At 34.9% G+C, this 19,141-nt stretch overlaps 2 protein-coding genes across 6 annotated transcripts; one reads left to right on the forward strand and one right to left on the reverse strand.

Annotated features, from left to right (window-relative positions):
• The first annotated feature begins 1,946 nt into the window (after nucleotides 1-1,946).
• Nucleotides 1,947-7,380, forward strand: LOC110896040 (ADP-ribosylation factor 2). 2 transcript variants are annotated; one of them, XM_022143460.2, is made up of 7 exons: nucleotides 1,947-2,097; nucleotides 4,114-4,281; nucleotides 4,478-4,548; nucleotides 5,307-5,426; nucleotides 6,193-6,311; nucleotides 6,887-6,968; nucleotides 7,115-7,380. In XM_022143460.2, the coding sequence occupies exons 2-7, from the start codon at nucleotides 4,134-4,136 to the stop codon at nucleotides 7,118-7,120; spliced, it is 546 nt and encodes a 181-aa protein (XP_021999152.1). In that variant the 5' UTR covers nucleotides 1,947-2,097; nucleotides 4,114-4,133; the 3' UTR covers nucleotides 7,121-7,380. The 2 variants fall into 2 exon arrangements, with proteins under 2 accessions (XP_021999152.1, XP_021999153.1); XM_022143461.2 differs by lacking the exon at nucleotides 1,947-2,097 and adding an exon at nucleotides 2,168-2,189.
• A 1,857-nt stretch (nucleotides 7,381-9,237) lies between these two features.
• On the reverse strand, nucleotides 9,238-18,838 carry LOC110896041 (type 2 DNA topoisomerase 6 subunit B-like). Of its 4 annotated transcripts, none has more exons than XM_035980480.1 (12): nucleotides 18,567-18,838; nucleotides 18,371-18,479; nucleotides 17,420-17,503; nucleotides 16,181-16,225; nucleotides 15,338-15,446; nucleotides 15,185-15,260; nucleotides 15,058-15,078; nucleotides 14,483-14,676; nucleotides 13,404-13,545; nucleotides 12,350-12,543; nucleotides 11,236-11,356; nucleotides 9,238-9,660 (listed from the first exon to the last, which is right to left on the reverse strand). In XM_035980480.1, the coding sequence occupies exons 1-12, from the start codon at nucleotides 18,600-18,602 to the stop codon at nucleotides 9,358-9,360; spliced, it is 1,434 nt and encodes a 477-aa protein (XP_035836373.1). In that variant the 5' UTR covers nucleotides 18,603-18,838; the 3' UTR covers nucleotides 9,238-9,357. The 4 variants fall into 4 exon arrangements, with proteins under 4 accessions (XP_035836373.1, XP_035836372.1, XP_021999156.1 ...); XM_035980479.1 differs by having other exon boundaries at nucleotides 11,236-11,362; nucleotides 18,567-18,837; XM_022143464.2 differs by having other exon boundaries at nucleotides 11,236-11,362; nucleotides 16,181-16,207; nucleotides 18,567-18,836.
• Between the last annotated feature and the right edge of the window lie 303 nt (nucleotides 18,839-19,141).

The raw sequence follows: 19,141 nt of genomic DNA on the forward strand, positions 1-19,141 counted from the left end.
ACACTGGAGTAAAAACTGAAATTAAACCGGCAATATGAGTTGACAGTCAAGCAACAAACAAGTTCAATTCAAACCAACGATATTAGTTAAGTGACACTGATAGTCAGGGGCGGAGCTAGTGTATTAGAAGGGGTAGCACGGGCTATCCCTCAACCCCGTCTCCGTACCGTTTTCGTAGTGTAAAAAAAAATTAAAAAATACAGTAGTCTGTGATAAACAACCTACACAATTTAACATTCAAGAATTAACAACAATCTCCTATGTCTCACAATATTCTATTTTATTGTCATTTTAATCATGAAATTGAACGCTAATTAGGTTCATCTTCTTGAAAATAGAATGAAACGTGTATTGTATAGTTTAATTGTATAACCATGTGTCTCATTTGTTTTAAAAGCTTATATTGTATAATATAGTATGCTGTATTTATAATATCATTTGGCGTCTTCAATACATAACCAATTCCAAATAGAGAATTACAATAAACGTAAATTAAAATATGCGTAAGTTGTGTATGAAAGATAGTATATGTAACGGAGAGGTGACTTTGATATTTAGATTAGTTTAATGTATCATACATGATGTTATAACATCCAACTAAACTTGGACATTTTTATGTATCATACATAAATATCACACACCTCTCCATTACATATACTTTCATACACAACGTACCAATAGTATATAGTTTGTAAAGCTGGCTATATACAAAATGACATTTAGTTTAGTTTAATGTATCATACATGATGTTATAACATCCAACTAAACTTGGATTTGTTTTATATTAGGTCACTTTGATGTCTTTTCGATTAATTTTAATATGTAATTCTAATAAATTAGCGGTTGTACGAACCTAAAGGTCTATATGATGATAATTAATAGAATTAAGTATATGCTTGGTCCTTTTGGTTTATCATGAAACCTCTAACGTCTACCTGACATACTTTTACTTTTCACATTTCACATTCACCTCAACACATGGTACAAACTTTTTCCTCATATATATTTTTTGCATATGAAAAAATACCATCATCAAATAACGAAAATCAATCATGATCAGTTAAAGTCCATTATGTATATGGTGCTGAAGTGATGCTTTAAGTTAATGCTTTAGTTTATTCCACAAAGCCTTAAAGGCTAATCGCTATGGAGCCACAGCGAAGGATAGTGGGGGCGGGCGGGGGCGGCCGACCCTGAACTTTTTGCTCAGTGGTGGAGAGTATGTAGTTTTCATATACAAATTTTTGGGTATATACGTTTTCGACCCCCCGTTTTATAGATTTTTTTGGGTATATACGTTTTCGACCCCCCCGGTCGGAAATCTCAAGCTTCGCCACTGACCCCTGCCATGTGGCAAGGGGCACGACATGGAGGGGTGTACATCGCCGGACAAGGCGGGAAGAGTGCAAGGTGGAAGATGGCGTGAGGGTGGAAAGTGCGTGGAGGTTGTTTGAAGGAGAAGGGCTTTGGTGGGGGCACATGCCCATCAACCAATCAAGGTGTTTTTTTCATTCTTTTTCTTAAAAAGCTTTTTAAAATTTTAATATTATTTTAATAGGGTGTGAGAGGGGGTTGAAACCATAGTAATGTTACACTAAAGGGTGTGGATGTTAGTCCTTTAGGGACGGTCTGTCACGTAAGTGGTCACGTCATCAGGTGTGGAGGATGTGCCCCAATGAATGGGCCAAAGGTGTGGTGATGAACCCCTTTATATACATACACATGTATGTGTATGCATGGTTGCAAAAGTCGTTAAACGCTCACTAGTCGGATTTGAGAGTAATCGGGAAGTACGTATGTGTAAAGCAAGGAGGCCCGTCTAACTCGACAAAAGGAAGACGTTGAAGACGGGATGATCCGGGTGGGGGCGGTGTGGACGGAGCTCGACGGCCCGGAGTCGACCCACACACCCGAGTGAAAGAAAGTGAGGTTGTGATGTGTCGGTGGGGTGAGAGACCGGAAATGAGAAAGGTTAGTTTGGGTATTTATGAGAGAAATTGTTGATCCGCTAACGCTTAACGCTACCTAACTTTACGAACCTACCTCTCTCGCACACGAGGTTTCCAGATCGATCTCCAAAAAAACCCATTAATTCAGGTACCCCTTCTTCTTACAAATCTGAATCCAAACTTCAATCTGTTACTTACTTCATTCTTTATACGTTCAATTCAAACTGTGTTTTGTCTCAGGTGATTCAATAATCTCTTTTTAATTTCTGATTTGCTGCAATTCAAATGTTTTTTTAATCGAAGTTTCATACTTACTAGAAATTGTAAAGTTTTTAACATTTATTTTTAAACTAGCAATCCGGTTCAGCGGATTAGGGTGCTATTTAAGCAGTTTAAATTATTTGATCTAAATATTTTTTATTAGTTAATTTTTTATGGTTTTATTTAAAATTGGTATTTTGTTTACGCATTATTCCGACTATATGCAGTTCATATTCATTAGATCTATCATGTTATATTGCATCTAGGAGGATTTGCTATATTTAGGGTTTTAGAATTTGATCTGTTATGTTTTTATGTTGCTGCTTTGTTTTACTGTTTAATGAAACAACTTGGGTTTTTAGTGCTTTGTTTTGTTACATATTTTAACTTCCGTTGTGTTGAATCGCCAGGCGCTAGTCGGTCGGTGAGGTAACGACTAGGGATTAATTGGATTGGATTTTTTTTTTTTTTTTTTTGAACGGCCAACAGAATCAATCCCGAGCACTCTCGGGGCACCCACTGGACAAACGGAGTACTCCGAGAGTAACTCGAGTCCACCACCAATTCCGGGGAAAACCCGGTAACCCACCCGCCCGTAGGCACGACGGTGAAATTACCGGTAAAACCCGTTTGGCTCAAGGATCCAACCCAGGTTTCTCTGGGTCTCCTATCATTGCCCACCAGTGCCTCACTCTGCACCAAGTGGGAGTTGAACTTGCATCTCTCAAGAGAAATGCAAGCCTTCCACCACTTGATCTAGAGATCATTGGCAATCGGATTTGGATTTTTATATGTAATTTTTAGTTATATATATAGTTTTATATGTAGTTTATTAAAGTAGACATATTTTAACCCCATATTGACCCAACTTTTTAAGTAATTGGCGGAAATTTGTAAGGTTTGGTCGAAATTTGGCCGGAATCTGGCCAGAATAGGACCGCTATTGACCGCCTAGCGATTAATCGGCCAATAATCGGTGAACCACCGATTATTGATTAATCGGCGACTAATCGGAGACTAGTCGGGATTTTTACAACCATGGTGTAGAGCGCGTTTCTACTTGAGAATATTACCTCTATATATAACTCTGATCTGAATTCTTAAGTTATAGCTTCCTTAATCTAATTGCTTTACATATCATAAGTTCTTATCGTGCTCAGTGTTTGATGATGAGTTTATTGGCTAACATATAAGCCTGGCAAAACGTGCAAATCGGGTATTGGATCAATTCAAAAAATAGAATCGGTTTGGTGCGTGTCAAAGCAGGTTCTGACCAAAGTGGGCTTGTCTTGAAATGGGTCAGTGTTAGAAAAAAATGATTTGAAGCTAGGAGCTGACATCATTGCAAGCTTTGCAGCTTTTTTCACAGCTTGTAGATAAATCCAAAAAAAAAAAATTTAACACTGACCCATTTGAAGTTGAGCCCAATATTATCAGAACCCGTTTAGATACATATCAAAGTGATACTTGTACCCAGTTTTATATAAACCGCTTTTGACAAAATTGATACTTTCTTATCCGTGTGATGTTTTAGTTTACATGTTTGGTTTCATTTTTTAAGTTTAAGCATAGAACAGATATCATGATTTTTTTACAGACATGATTTTTTTTAATGAGTAAATTACGTTTTTGGCCCCTGTGGTTATATCACTTTTACTATATTAGCCCAAAATATGAGTTTTTAACATATCTGCCCCCATGGTCTCTATAACTAACCATTTTGGCCCCTAAGTCTAGAGATCATGGGGGCCAAAATGGTTAGTTATAGAGACCATGGGGGCAAATATGTTAAAAATTCTTATTTTGGGCTAATATAGTAAAAATGATATAACCACAGGGACCAAAAACGTAATTTACTCTTTTTTAATTTGTTAAACTTTGACTAATTTGACTTTATGTGCAGGGATCTTCATCAGAAGTAAGATGGGGCTTACATTCACCAAACTCTTCAGCCGGCTTTTCGCCAAGAAAGAAATGCGTATATTGATGGTGGGTCTCGATGCTGCTGGTAAGACAACCATTTTGTACAAGCTCAAGCTCGGGGAGATTGTTACCACCATTCCTACCATCGGTACGCTTTTATGTTATTGACGTATCTTTTCATTTGATAATCTTTTGAGTCATGCATTTGTTATGCCATTGCATAGATTTGGATGTTAGAATTGCTGAAAAATATTACAATCAGATAATAGCTTATGATTCATAATTTGTAATTTGTTTAATACCATTAAATTATCAAATACTAAGATTCTGGTTTTTCTATGCAGGCTTTAATGTGGAGACAGTTGAATACAAAAACATCAGCTTCACTGTGTGGGATGTGGGGGGTCAGGACAAGGTATAAATGTATCTCGACTTCTGATTTTGTAAACACACACACACACTACACACACTTTTTCACTATCTCTTATGAAGCATTTAGCACTCTTTTTCTAAGACCTCCTATGTAGTTAATATCCCGATATATCAACCGATATATCAGTGATATATCGGTTATCAGTCCCTTGCCGAGATAGCGGTACACAATATTGGTCAGAATGTCGGTACCGATAATATCAGCGATATTGTTCGATAAATCATCGATTTTCCCGATATCAGTACCATTCTTATTTCTACCGTTCTTTTTTCTTCTTATTGCTACTATTAGTGTTTTAACTCTTAGTCAGTTCTTACTTGTTACAATTGTTAGTGTTAAATTGCTATATATATAAATTTAGCATGATATTAAAATTACCGATATCCCACCGCGATAACCGGTATCTCAAATATCGGTCCTTGACCGATATCCGATATTTTACCGCATTAACTACTTAGGACGTCACTTCAGTTGTGATAAAAATGCAACATTTTCAACAAGATAAGTTTATATACACACACAGGGATAAAGAAAGTGGTGTGGTCACAAAACTGTCTTTGGTATCACATTTTAAGCTTTAAGGATAAGTGTATATGCTATCATTGATAAAGAGCTTACAGTAAATACATTTTCCTACTAAAATGTTGATAGAAATGAACCTTCTTTCAAGTTTCTACCATGTAAGTGTATTTTGGATCTATATAAAATTTATTAATAATTATTTTAAATTTGTCATGCAGATCCGTCCCCTTTGGAGGCACTACTTCCAGAACACACAAGGTCTTATCTTTGTTGTCGATAGCAATGATAGGGATAGAGTTGTTGAGGCAAGAGATGAGTTGCACAGGATGTTGAATGAGGTAAGCAAATTTGTGACATCTGTTTAAATTTGGCAAATTGAATTTAAATAATCCCAACTTTCTCAATTTGGTCGATAATAATCTCAACTCAGTTATTGGCCGATAATAATCCGAACTGGTCCACTTTGGACCGATAATAGTCTGCGTTAAATATAGTTTAACGGAGTTAAGTTTTTTTCCGAATTGCAAACTGATGTTTTAGGGCTTTTGATTAGAACGAGGATATGGGTTGATTGATGTAAAATTTACCTCGAAATACTACCCCAAACGACGAAAACGGTACTTCAATTCGGGTGTTTAAACTTCTAATTAACAAAAATCAAGCCGTTTGAAGCATCGCTTCGAGGTAAGTTTTACATAAATCGACTCGTATCCTCGTTCTGATCAAAATCCATAAAACATCAGTTTGTAATTCGTAAAAAACCTTAACTCCGTTAAGCTATTTTTAATGGTAGACTATTATTGGCCAAAAATGGACCAGTTCGGATTATTATCGGCCAATAACTGAGTTGGGATTATTTTCAGCCAAATTAAGAAAGCTGAGATTATTTAAATCCAATTTGCCTTTAAATTTTGTATACAATGCTTGTAGTATTATTTTCTTATTAAATTTCAAAATAAAACCTTTTTATTTATAATTAAAACCTTTTCTCTTCTAAAGCTGTTTAAAATAATCATTTGTATCTATTTAAATTAAGTCTTAAGATAATATTGTTCTTTCTAATGGATATTTTTATTTTAAATTATTGTATATACTTTAATGTAGGATGAGCTTAGGGATGCAGTTCTTCTTGTGTTTGCCAACAAACAAGATCTGCCCAATGCAATGAATGCTGCTGAAATCACCGATAAGCTTGGCCTTCACTCTCTTCGACAACGTCACTGGTAATTTTTATTATCTTTTTGTAGAAAATGCTATGCATATTGCTTCTTCACTTGGTGAAAGCTTAAAATACAAAAGGCTCTTAACGTGCGACGGTACGCAACCAACAAAATAACGTGTGTAATTATGATATAACATGCGTAATTAGGGTAAAACCCAACCTATGCGTGATTTAGTGTTTTGACCATACGTGATTTCTTCTTCATGCATAATTAGGGTTTGAAATTTATAATGTGCGTAATTTACAAATGAACATGCGTAATTTACTTGTGTGCTGTCGCTCATTAAGGGGCTATTGTACGATAACCCACCCCTCTTCACTTAAATATATGAAATTTGGAAATTTTGTTTTCTAGGAAGTCATGATTCTAAAAGAAACCCATTTATACGAGAACGGCTGTATTTTATACAAGAAACCCATTTTGGAATTTATAAGCATTAGAATACACGTTAGGCAACTTATATGATAAATTGTAGCTTGTTTTGAAAAAAGTATGCTTTCTGATACCATTTATACATTTATTACCTATAAGGTCCATAACCCGCTCATTTTATCACTTCTGTTTTGTTATTTTAGGTACATCCAAAGCACCTGTGCCACCTCTGGGGAAGGACTTTACGAGGGTTTGGACTGGCTCTCCAACAACATTGCTAACAAGGTAAGTGCTCAATTTGCATCATCTTCTTTTTAAAATAATCGCCAATTGTTTGAACAAAAATCAAGCCCCATTTTACAAATAAATAGCGAATTTGGACAAGTGTTTGGGATATGTATGTTTTGATTTTGATTTTGTTCTCTTATCAGGCATGAGGTGGAGATGAATTGTAATTTGGGGGTCAAGAAACCGGAGGCAAGTTTTGCTTTTTGTATGGTCAGGTCACTTTTCTTACTGGTTCTCGTTCTTCCGTGACTGAGGTGCTAGTGGTTATGGAACTTTGTTTGTTAAAAAAGGCTTTTTTGAATTTTTTTTTTTTTTTATATATAGGGTATGTATGATACGATTTAAAGAGATAAATGTTGGTTGTTTATATAAGCTTTTTTGTTTATATTAACTAGGTATGTTTTGGTAATGTCGTTATTATAATGATTGTTGCTGTTGAGTACTTGGAAGTTGCAGGGGAGGGAATTCTAATATGCAAATAGTTTAAGATATGATATAAAATACATTTTTTTTTTTTTGTAAAACAACAAATCTGGTTGAGTGGATCAACCCCGTTAGGCTTGACTAGGCTCGACTCAAAACGTTTGGATTTGACCCGTAAATTTTGTGAAAGACTGAGGTTCACGCTGTGCTAAAAATTCAACGTTATGTTTGAGTCATTTTGGTCCCTGTGGTTTGTGCAGTTTTGCCAATTTAGTCCAAATCTCAAACTTTTTAAATCTGGGTCCCTGTGGTTTGCATTTTGTTGCCATTTTAGTCCAAAACTCAAAATCTCTCATTTTTTACTGTTCTAAGGTCCCTTTTTTGTCTTTATCTGCATGGGTAGTTTGGTCCATTTAATTTTCAAAAAACCAATTTCTTTATTAAAAAAGCCTCAAATATAAATACCCCTTTGTTATGGCAGACCAATTACATCATCATCTTCAACATACCAACATCCATTCATCCAGCCATACATTCATGTATATCCCAAACATACACACCAAAATTACTTCAACTAAACAGAAAATGCAGAAGCCCTAAAACTTCAAACCAACATTATTACTTCTAAACAGTTAACTGTTTTCAATCAAAAGCCCTAACTGCAGCAAATCATATCCAATTACTCACCGATGATACAAACTAAACAACAAGTTATCCAAACCTACAAACAACCAAATCTAAACAAATTAATCCAATTAAACCCTAACATACACAATTCACTTACTTTAGCACCAAATTAACCACAACCAGATCACAAACAGATCCAAATCAACAACCACTAACCTTTAAAATGCGAATCCAGATCCAGATCCTCGTGATCTCGATCACTAAAAAATGGCGGCAACCAGAAAACAGCAGAGAGCAACACCGACACTCCAAGTATCAAAACAAACACACATCGAAACCGAAACAAACGCGAAACCCTAACACAACAACAACACTAAAAAACGACCCGTGGATCTTGTTGGTGGTGGGTCGGGAGATTCTGACCCGTCTAACAGTCAACTACCATCTGGGCATCTGGCTTTGAAGTATCCTGAGATTTTTGGAATTAGGGCTTCTTGTAAAATGGGAAATTCGAGAAAAGCGGTGGAAGCATCACCGAATTGGTGTATGCAGATGTCACCGCCCAAGACATGTGTTCTTTTGGAACCAAGTGATGATGATCAGTACAAAGACGTTTAAAAAGGCCGGTTAGGGTTTCAATATTGGGAGGTTGAAGATGATGATGTAATTTAGGGGTATTTATATTTGGGGGGGTTTTTTAATAAAGAAATTCTTTTGATGAAAATTAAATGGACCAAACTACCCCTACAGATAAAGACAAAAAAGGGACCTTAAAACAGTAAAAAATGAGAGATTTTGAGTTTTGGACTAAAATGGCAACAAAATGCAAACCACAGGGACCCAGATTTAAAAAGTTTGAGATTTGGACTAAAATGGCAAAACTGCCCAAACCACAGGGACCAAAATGGCAGTTTACTCTAAAAAAATGCTATCATTTGGCTTAACCGGTTGATGTGACTAAAAACAATATTTTTTTACAACAAAAGCATGATCACCTGCATAAACCCAATGGCAAAAGGCCATCCACACCCCCGAACGCAGATGGCATTGGTGACCTAGCCCGCCACCATCTTAGAGGAAACCCACTGTTCGAAGGCACACTGTGGTAAAATCCCTCACTCAACCTAGAACATTTTTGCTCTAGGCGAGGCGAGGCTCGAACCCTTGACTAGGACGCCCCATATTTTAGTATGGGGCAACTAAGACCAACATATAATAAGCATCAAATGACCAATAATCTTTTATATCTAAGCGATGCTCAGCAGCATAATATTACCAGAATGTAGCTCATAAACTAAGGCATGCCTCATGAATCTCAACATGATCAACGACAATCTCACATATCAAAAGCAGAAAGACTCTCCTCGTCTTCGTAATCTTCATACAAGAAATCTGGTTCTTCGAAGCAATCATCATTAAAAAGAAGATGCTCGCTTTCTTTCATTTTCCTAGTTTGAGGTTCTCTGTCGTTGCGGTCTATAACTGAAAAAAGCTTCTGTTTGATGTTATCCTCAATAGATATTGCATCATGGGAATTTAGGCCAAGTACTGAAGTACATTCTTGTTTAAACTTAGAGTCATTAGAAGTTGAGATGAGGCCTGCAATTGTTTTCGCGAGGTCTGGGACATAACTTCGAATCTAAATTAACCAACACATCGGCTGTTAAAAAGTTATGTCATAGGCGCTATGGTATCAAACATAAATTATGGATCCATAATATTGACATTATCATGTTTAGCCTTGAAACATTCCAGAAAAGTTTTAATGGGACGGTTGGAGTAATATTATGTATGAAGTTATGGACTAGAATGAAAATATAGTAAAATGCCATTTTCGTCCCTGAGGTTTGGGCAGTTTTGCAACTTTCGTCCAAAGGTTTGTTTTTCTGCATCTTGATCCAAAAGGTTTGAAATCTTGCCATTTTCATCCGGCTCGTTAACTCCATCCATTTTTTCTCCGTTAATTCAGGGGTATTTTTGTCTTTTTACCTACTTGTTTTTGTTTAGTTAAGGTAGTTTGAATTCTTGTACATTATGCTAAATGCTTGTACATAAAGTGAAAAAGACCGAATTGCCCCTTAAGTTAACAAAATAGACGGAAATACCTCTGGCTTAACGGAGAAACATGAATGGAGTTAACGAGCTGGATGAAAATGACAAGATTTCAAACCTTTTGGATCTAGATGCGGAAAAACAAACATTTGGACAAAAGTTGCAAAACTAGCCAAACCTCAGGGACGAAAATGACATTTTACTAAAGAAAATAAAAGAAAACGTTGCCTTTCGTAGGGTGGAAATTCCCAAAAAGAAATTCCACATAAACTTGAGCTGCCTAACAAGTTTTAGACCCACCAACTCATTTAAGCTTACAACTAAAAAGGTTAAATGTTGACTATAGATTTAACTTCGAGTAAAGTGGTCCCTGTGGTTTACCAAAATTTTGGATTTGGTCCCTATCTTTCCAAAACTACACAGATGATCCACGTGGTTTGCACTTTGTAACGCATTTAGTCCCCACCATCCATGTACTTTTGGAAAATGTTGGGGACTAAATGCGTTACAAAATGCAAACCACAGGGACCATCTGTGTACTTTTGAAAAGCTAGGAACCAAATTCAAAATTTCGTAAATCACAGGGATCATTCGTGTACTTTACTCTCTAACTTCACCTTTCAAAATTCTCTCAACGGTTGCTTGTGTTTATGCCTTAATGTTTATGGTTTACGTGTTTTACATTTGCTTGTGTTTATGCTCTAATATTCGTCCTATCCCACGATTCTCGCCTAATAATATTAATCATGTAGCTTTCGATTATGGTTCGCTCATAAACAGGTCAATATGGCCAGCCCATTTGAGAGACAAAACCAAATGATACTTGGTTGACCTCGTTTTTATTATATTTGTTGCTGGTGCTAAAGAAAACTTTTGAAACCAAATTATAAAGGGTTTTGCTACTAATATCACTACTATTAACTAATAGTTCATAATGTATTTATTTTTTTAAAAATGTTGGCTAGACATAACTTCCAAAAATTACTAACCACCAGTTGAATGTTTTTGGAAAGTTTTTGCTTTTTAAAGTTAATAACTTCTAAAGGATAACATTTTCATTTTGTAAACTTGTAATTTTTAATAGAATTGAAGGCTATTTTTTAATGTAGTTGGTAATTTAAAATTAAACCATAAAGAAAAAAGTAACAGAATTTGGGTGTACCTTAACTGCATGTGCACTGAGAAGAACTCCATTATTTTTCTCCTTTAGGTCATCAAATGCAAGCTTCACAGCTTTTTTAGCAAGATTTCTGTCAACAGTACTTTTAATTGCTTGAGGCAGATTGAGCTTGGTATACATTAAGAAAATGCAGAAATAATTAACATTCAAAAAGTAAAAAAAAAAAAAAAAAATACCATATCCTGTTTGTGTTTGACCATTTCAACTTATAATTGGGTATTATAATGGGTTAAATGGGAAGAGTTAAAATGAGTTTTTTACATTTTTGTCCCATGATGGTCAAACTTACGGATACCGTCCCTACAATCCATTTACTGCAAACACTGTCTGGTATGCTAAAGTTTAACAATTTTAATTAGTTACAAACAGTGTTAGCTTTCTTCGTTAAATAAACTCCATGTGCCCTTATATGAGGGTGTTTCGCCTTTTCTACATAAATTTTATATAACAAAAAACAAAATAATAATTAAAGAAAGTACAAAAAGTTAACCATTATGGCTTGCTTTCTTTCTGATTAATAATACACAGTGTTTTGCTTTCTTTTTAATTAAACACTTTTTGATATATACAGTTGAATACTTGAAGGGTCAAACGGGTCAAACAAGACAACATGTGCTGAAATCATTTAAAAAAAAAAAGATTAAAATGCCATTTTCGTCCCTGAGGTCTGGCCACTTTGGCAACTTCCGTCCCGGAGGTGCCATTTTCATCCAAAAAGTTTGAACTCTTGCCATAAATTGCCATTTTTCGATGGACGAAAGCCGCAATAAATTGCCAACCTCAAGGATGACAATGGCAAAAAAGTCGTTTTGGATGAAACAAGCAAATATGCCCAAACCTTAAGGACGATTTTGGCAATTTACTCAAAAAAATATAAATAGATTTATATATAATAAGATTTATGTAATCATTTTTTAACTACTTAATTATAAAAAAATTAAGGACAAACGTTTCATGGTCAACCCAACTCGACACATACGAAAAACTAGTGCTTTGACCCATAACCAGCCAGGCCCTTTTTTCACCTCTAAACCGAGTCATCAGGAAAAATAACTATTACCAAAAAAATAACTGTATGGAAAGAAATGATGGATATTGGTTGTGGTGACAGTGGATGGCAATGTCGATATGACAACCTGGTGGCAAATCCTCCCATTCAATAAATGCACAACCATCTTCACCCGATATGCATTTAATGCTAAGCCCATATCTTTTCCACTTGATGCCTTTTAATGCAGTAAGTAATGGTTGAGAAATTAGGCCAAGTGAGAAGTCACTGTAGTATAATACCTGCAATGCATGTAGTCATCAAAACTTCTGGAAAAACTAAAGGCAAGATAAATTATGAAAAACTCTCCAAGATTTAGTCGAAGACAGATCTTGTGTACAATCAGAGACACAATTTCAACCTATTTGTGCACAGATCAGTTTAGGCTGTGGTTTTTTTTAACTCAAACGAGTAAAAAAAAATAGTGAAAAGAACAATGTGACAAACATAGTTGTTAATGGCGAATAGCGACAAATAGCGATAAGGTACATATATGCTACATAGCGAATAGCGATACTTAGCGGGCGTTATTTTATAAATAGCGATACACTAGAAAAAAATTGTATGTATATTATCTCAAAATACCCTGGTAAATACGCTATTTACATGTATATTTAACAAAAAGCTGAAATCCAGCTATTTTATAGCTATATGTAATCGCTATTTATATTGTAAAAAAACTGAAATCCCGCTATTTATCGCTACATATCCTGTAGCGACCTTCGACCTATACGTTCCGCTATTCGCTATAGCCCATCGCGACCGCTATTGACAACTATGGTGACAAATGGGATGAGCAGTTGAAACACATTGTCCGTCGCCCAAAGTTTATTTCAATGCATACAGCCTCATAAATCATTTTTTACAAGAAAAAGATCATTATTGTAATAACATTGTATTAGTAATCATGATTAATGCACTAATTATTTAGATTTCTTTTTGAATGGACAAAAGTGTTTGCAGGTTGTCCAACCCAGCCTGCTGTGTTTCGACCCGAACGAAAAATGACCCATTTCAACCCAAATACGTCTTGACCCATCACCAAACCCAACCCTCCTGCCATCTTTATGAAAAAAACGTTAAAGAGGGAGGGAGGACGGACCTCTGTTTTACTACCATACACTCTGGAACAAGATGGATTAATCAACTCTGGTAATTCACTAACTACAACCACAGCTTCTATCGTTGTTTCAGTATTCTTTTTACTTCTGCAGACCACCCCACTTCCAGTTTTCAGGTGTTCCCTAACAAAATCAAGAGTGCAACAAGTCAGAAGACTTAACCATACAAACATCATATATGTATATACTATATACACCGATTATTAATTATTAAATATGTTTTGGAATTATGATTCTAGTAATGGTCACTTTGTAGTCAGAACAGCAATCCTGTACTAGGCAAAAATTTAGTATAAGTTTCTTATATGGAAGACGGTATGTACACATACCTCTACATATATGAAGAACCAATATGAATTACCCCTAATGGGTCAAAGGGTGAAATCTCAAAAACTTGGTAAAAACGGAACTAGTCAAATGGGTTGAACATATCAGAACTCAAAAGTGACCCGATGTATATTTAAATGATTATCGCTTATCGTTTATTTCTCGATATTCTATTACTACCTCCGTCCCATTAAAAGTGTCATATTTTGAATCTTCAAAGTCTTTATTTATAAACTTTGACCTTAAATAATTGTGTTGGTGTTAGATAATACTTGATGAAAGTTATATGATTTGAGTGTGTTTTACAAGTATTTTTATCAGGTTAATTTTCACCAAGTTTTATATAACACAAAAAATATATAATTAAAGTCAAAGTTTATAAATAAAGACTTTGAAAATTCAAAATATGACACTTTTAATGGGACGGAGGGAGTAGTATTTTTTTAGTTTTATTATGTAATCATATTAAAACACATCAACTATACATAAACATCAAGTATAAAGGACAAACAAACGTTTTTGGGTCAAACCTGTTACAAAATTCAAACAAATACCCATTTTGCCTGACCCGCCCAGATTGCTACCTCTACTAATAAGGATACAAAAGCAGGAAATGAGCTTTTCGATATCCAAATAGAGACTATGTAGACCCATTACATCTAATTCTTAATATATGATCCGTTGGGTATACAACACAACTAATATAGCAATATTTTATCTGTTTAAAACTTACCTGGTTGGAAAGCAAGAGTAGCATATACAGTTTTTCTGATTCCCATGCTTGAGAGCATAATCCATAAGGCCTGGTTTGAGACATGCATCGTTTTCTTCTGATGGTAAATCAATGCACTCATTTGCCACTATAGCATTCACACATTGATGCTCAGCAAATTTACCCTTGTCAACAATGAGTTCAATTCCAACCTTCTGGAAAAAAGAAAAGAAAATCATGTAGTCATGACAAATATATCAACTACAAGTTTATCACCACCACTTGAATCTGTAGGTATCGGCATAAATGATAAAATGTTAACGGCAAAATGAATAGTGTATAAATATGTAAATCTTTATTAGGCTATCAGGGTTGTGCATTTTGATAATGGATATTGGATAAGCTAATTAGATTGGCCCTAATACCATGAAACTTGGCACATTTTCATGTCTGATTCATTTGATAATAATATATAAAAATACACTTGGCTATTTACCTAATTGCTCTAGAACCATGAAATCGTTCCAAATCAAGAATGAACAATGATTGCAGATAGGTTTCTAATACAGTCTTAAAGAATTTGAAAGAATACTTACCGGAATGTTCATAACCAGCATCTGTGGATCATACATAAAAAATTAATAATATAATAATAGGCCATACAACTAGAAACACCGGCTCTTAGAAAAAAAAAACACAAAGGAAAAAAATGGGACACCTAACCTTTTGGAAAAAGCAATTAATATCTGCCTGTAGAGAATCAATACTATGAAAAGTTGAGAATGATACTTCAGACCCACTGGAAGAAACATTCAAGAAATTAACGTCTAGACGATTTTAAAATCAACTTAAATGGCTTCTGGATGATATGCATGCCTGAATGTTGCACCAGATTTGGAGCTTAGGGGCAGTTTTGCTATCCGTTTTGAGCGATCCTTTTGTTTAAGATCTATACTGTAGTGAAAGATTTCAGTATCACAAGCACCTGTAGAATACAAATAACACTAAAAAAATAAGCTCAGTTAACAAAGAAGTCTCACAATCCTTTTAAAACACATTATTATATCTTGAAAACACAAAACCGTAACAAAATGGAACAATCGATAAGCTGTGAACTATACAATGCACTAGTTAATATTTTTGAAGTGGCCTAGTATTAATCTAGTACCGTAAACCTCACAGCAAGGTAACGTTGTCAAAACCTGTTCTACTGAAATTTAATTAATCAAGGTTAACACAGGTAAAATCATAAGAGCAGTCTAGTTATATTGAAGATTAGGTAATGATTCAACAGATATAAAATTTCATAAACAAATGAAAATACTGATTTTGTTCATTATTAAGTTTTATAAAGCTTCTTCTAGCAATAGAGTTTCTTATCATGATACTAGACAGGCTTCTATATCTATATTATTTTAGAACACATGTAGGTGAATAGTGTATCAAAACTAATAAATTGATTGTGATGTATATCAAGGCATCCCATGCTAATAATATGGTGTGTATACAGAAAATAAATGCTTCAGTTCCCCAATTAGAAAAAAAAAAAAAAAAAAAAAAAAAAAAAAAAACATTACATATTTACATGTAATGATGCAAGAAGCCACTTTGATTACATATATACAGATCATATGTTGAGATTAAATGACAACTAAGCCTAACAAGAACCGGGAAAGTGCAAGTTTTGTAACATCAAGTTTGTAAGTGAACAATACTTACTGGTTGTTGCAATTGATATAACTCCATCTGCATAGCATACCAAAGCTGCTCATTAGTTGGTTAATTTAATAACACTGTGTGGTTTCTCGAGTTTCAAGTTAGAATTTCAAAAATTAAAAAAAATGAAAAAAATGATCTGAAAGAATACTTAACCACTTACTTCTGCACTCCGTTAGTGTTTTAAAACAAATGACAGGGTAATGAGTAATGTGTAGTATGATTAACACCAAAGGGCGTGATAAGTTCGACTGTGGACACATGGCATAGTAGAATCATGCCTAGATAGATTACTTAGCTACAAACTTTGGTGCATCCTGATTGCTTATTAGGGATGAGATCGGTACGATACCGATACCGTACCGGTACCGATACCGTAAATACCGTTACCGAAATTGAGTAAATGTGGATACCGATTACCGTACCGTATTTATAGATTCGGTACCGGTACGGTACCGGTATCGGTACCGGTATTTCGGTACTTTACCATATTGGTACCGCTTTGGTGTCATCCATTGTTTTACCTAAATAAATTTCATGTGCAACACATCCATCCATTATTAATTGAACTAGAGTAATATATATAGGAATGTAAACAAATGGTAAACACATTAAGTAGTCAAAAAAATCAAAAGGTAAACATCCATGGGTTCGACTTTTAACATCCAAATTCCAACATGTCTAAAAAATCATCATAATTGATTAAAAATAACCAAACAAAAGAAATTTGATATTGGTTTTTGTAAAACAATGTTCTAGAAAATATAACTTCATAGTGGGATCTAAGATAATAGCAAAATACATAAGGTCATTATTAAATTCGGTATTAATACCGGTATTTACCGAAAAATACCGGTACCGATACCGTTTTTTGCCGATACCGAATTTCAAAAAATCTATTACCGATACCAGTACCGTTTATGATCGGTACGGTACGGCATCGGTACGGTACCGGTATGGTACCGGTATTTCGGTAAAAAATCTCATCCCTATTGCTTATCGAAGCAAAGCTTCAGGATGTGTCCAAACAAGCAAAATGTAAAAAACCTAAGATAAAACAAAATTTTGCATTGAAGATTCAAAAGCAGATCATTTTTACACATTAACATCATAACCAGAATAAAAACCATATCAAGATTTCTTGACCTCTGCTTAACAATATTACACCACCAATAAGTTAACCTACCAGTTTGTATTCTTTTAGATAAGAAGATCGCATATATTGCCAGTTCGAGTTCTTACCGTGTAAGTCATTTAACGTTGAATCACTTAGATGCTCCACATCCTGAATCTCCTCCAAGCAGCTTCCAACTCCCGTGTCAGAAACTAGTCATATCATGTAGCCAAACAAACATATCATAATTATCGTTAAAAATAAATATAAAAAAAAGACATAATCACACAAATAGCCAGTTTGGCATCATATTTAGCAAGTAATCTTAAAGCCAAACGGCTAACAAGATAAAACCTAGGTTCAGAACATTGTTAAAGGTTTTGATCAGTTAACTTGATTAACAAATGTATATAGATTTAATCACATTCATTCACACCTTAAAGCATGAAATACACAGATCTCCATTAATAACAGCAACATAATCACCGTGAGTACATTATAGAAATGCTATCAGCTAGTTTTGAATACGAATCATATGAACTAATTACCGATTCAAAAGAGAATCTAAGCAGCTAACGCATTAAGACATGAACAATATGATGTAGGAAACACAAATCGTACATATAATAATCATACAAAGTAATTGATCTAACAAATGCAAGTTCAATAATGCTATGCGCAATCTATCATACATACGTACTTTAACTCGTTTCACAATAAATATAGGCTAATCAATTTCAATCACACCTTTACAGCATGCAGTACACGGATCTCCATGAAACAACAACATAATCACCTAAGCAAAATTAGGAAAAATATACTATCAGCTAGTTTTAAATACGTATCAGATGAACTAATTACCGATTCAGAAGAGAAACTAAGTAGCTAACGCATGAACACGTGAACAATTTAACGTCAAAAACACAGAATCTCACAGATGATAATGAATTATCAATTATTCATACAAAGTAACTGATCTAACAAGTGCAAATCTAATGATTCTATCCTCGATCTATCATACATACGTATTTTAAGCTTAAATTAGGTTTAACATAACATCTACAGAGAAAGCAAAGTACCTGAGATCCGAACTAATGGAGGACTAGCGAGTGGATACGATTTCAGACTGACGGTTAATCGGCAAAGTTCACCGGACGTCCGGCACCGTTGAATAGCCGACGAAATCAACTGAAACAATTTGTTCGGAAATCAAAATTATAACTAAAATTATTCTGTAACAAATTGATACGGAAATTGAGAGCAAATTAAACTTACATGTCGACAGAGGTTTTTGATAGATGAAACGTCCATAGATCTGTGCAATTAACAGTTGATTCGAAAAGGAAAGTGCGAGTAATCGATCGAATTCGAGGTTTTTTGATCTTTGCAGATTCAAATACCAAATTTTGTGTGTGAGTATGTGAAAAGTGAAAACCTAACGGAAATTGAAGCAATCGAAATATTTCCCGCGCAAAAGAAGTGTGTTGTTGTAATTTCTAGATATTTTGGTGGCTTTTGTGGACTTGGTTGACGGTGGGTTCAATAACCTCGCAACTCGGCTCTTATCTCGCTAGAAGAAAACTGGCTAAAAAATCTCGATTTGAAATGATTTGAGCTGAGCCAACTCATTTTGTAACCGAGCCAAGCTCTGCTCAGCTCATGACTCGGCCCGTTGACTCGTTTAACTTCGAGCATGAGCTCAAGCCGAGCCAAGCTGCCTTGTTTAATTTTGAGCAAAGACAGTAAAAGCTCTATGGGCGATATCGGAGTTAGGCGATGTCATCGAGTGCTCTTATTTCAACTTTGCTATATGCGTCACTTGTGACGGATCCATAAGTTTTTGCTACGGG

This window comes from Helianthus annuus, chromosome 12 (assembly GCF_002127325.2).
Source record: "Helianthus annuus cultivar XRQ/B chromosome 12, HanXRQr2.0-SUNRISE, whole genome shotgun sequence".
NCBI classification, from domain to species: domain Eukaryota; kingdom Viridiplantae; phylum Streptophyta; class Magnoliopsida; order Asterales; family Asteraceae; genus Helianthus; species Helianthus annuus.

What these genes read in the sequence shown, in the direction of transcription:
- LOC110896041 (XM_035980479.1), bottom strand. Translation starts at nt 18,602, where the DNA reads ATGGACGTTTCATCTATCAAAAACCTCTGTCGACAT. An exon ending in AACGTTAAATGACTTACACG is followed by an intron (nt 16,226 to 17,419) that starts GTAAGAACTCGA and finishes ACTAATGAGCAG; the next exon opens with CTTTGGTATGCTATGCAGAT. An exon ending in TACTCTTGCTTTCCAACCAG is followed by an intron (nt 13,546 to 14,482) that starts GTAAGTTTTAAA and finishes TGATTTTGTTAG; the next exon opens with GGAACACCTGAAAACTGGAA.
- LOC110896040 (XM_022143460.2), top strand. Translation starts at nt 4,134, where the DNA reads ATGGGGCTTACATTCACCAAACTCTTCAGCCGGCTTTTCGCCAAGAAA. An exon ending in TACCACCATTCCTACCATCG is followed by an intron (nt 4,282 to 4,477) that starts GTACGCTTTTAT and finishes TTTTCTATGCAG; the next exon opens with GCTTTAATGTGGAGACAGTT. An exon ending in ATGTGGGGGGTCAGGACAAG is followed by an intron (nt 4,549 to 5,306) that starts GTATAAATGTAT and finishes TTTGTCATGCAG; the next exon opens with ATCCGTCCCCTTTGGAGGCA.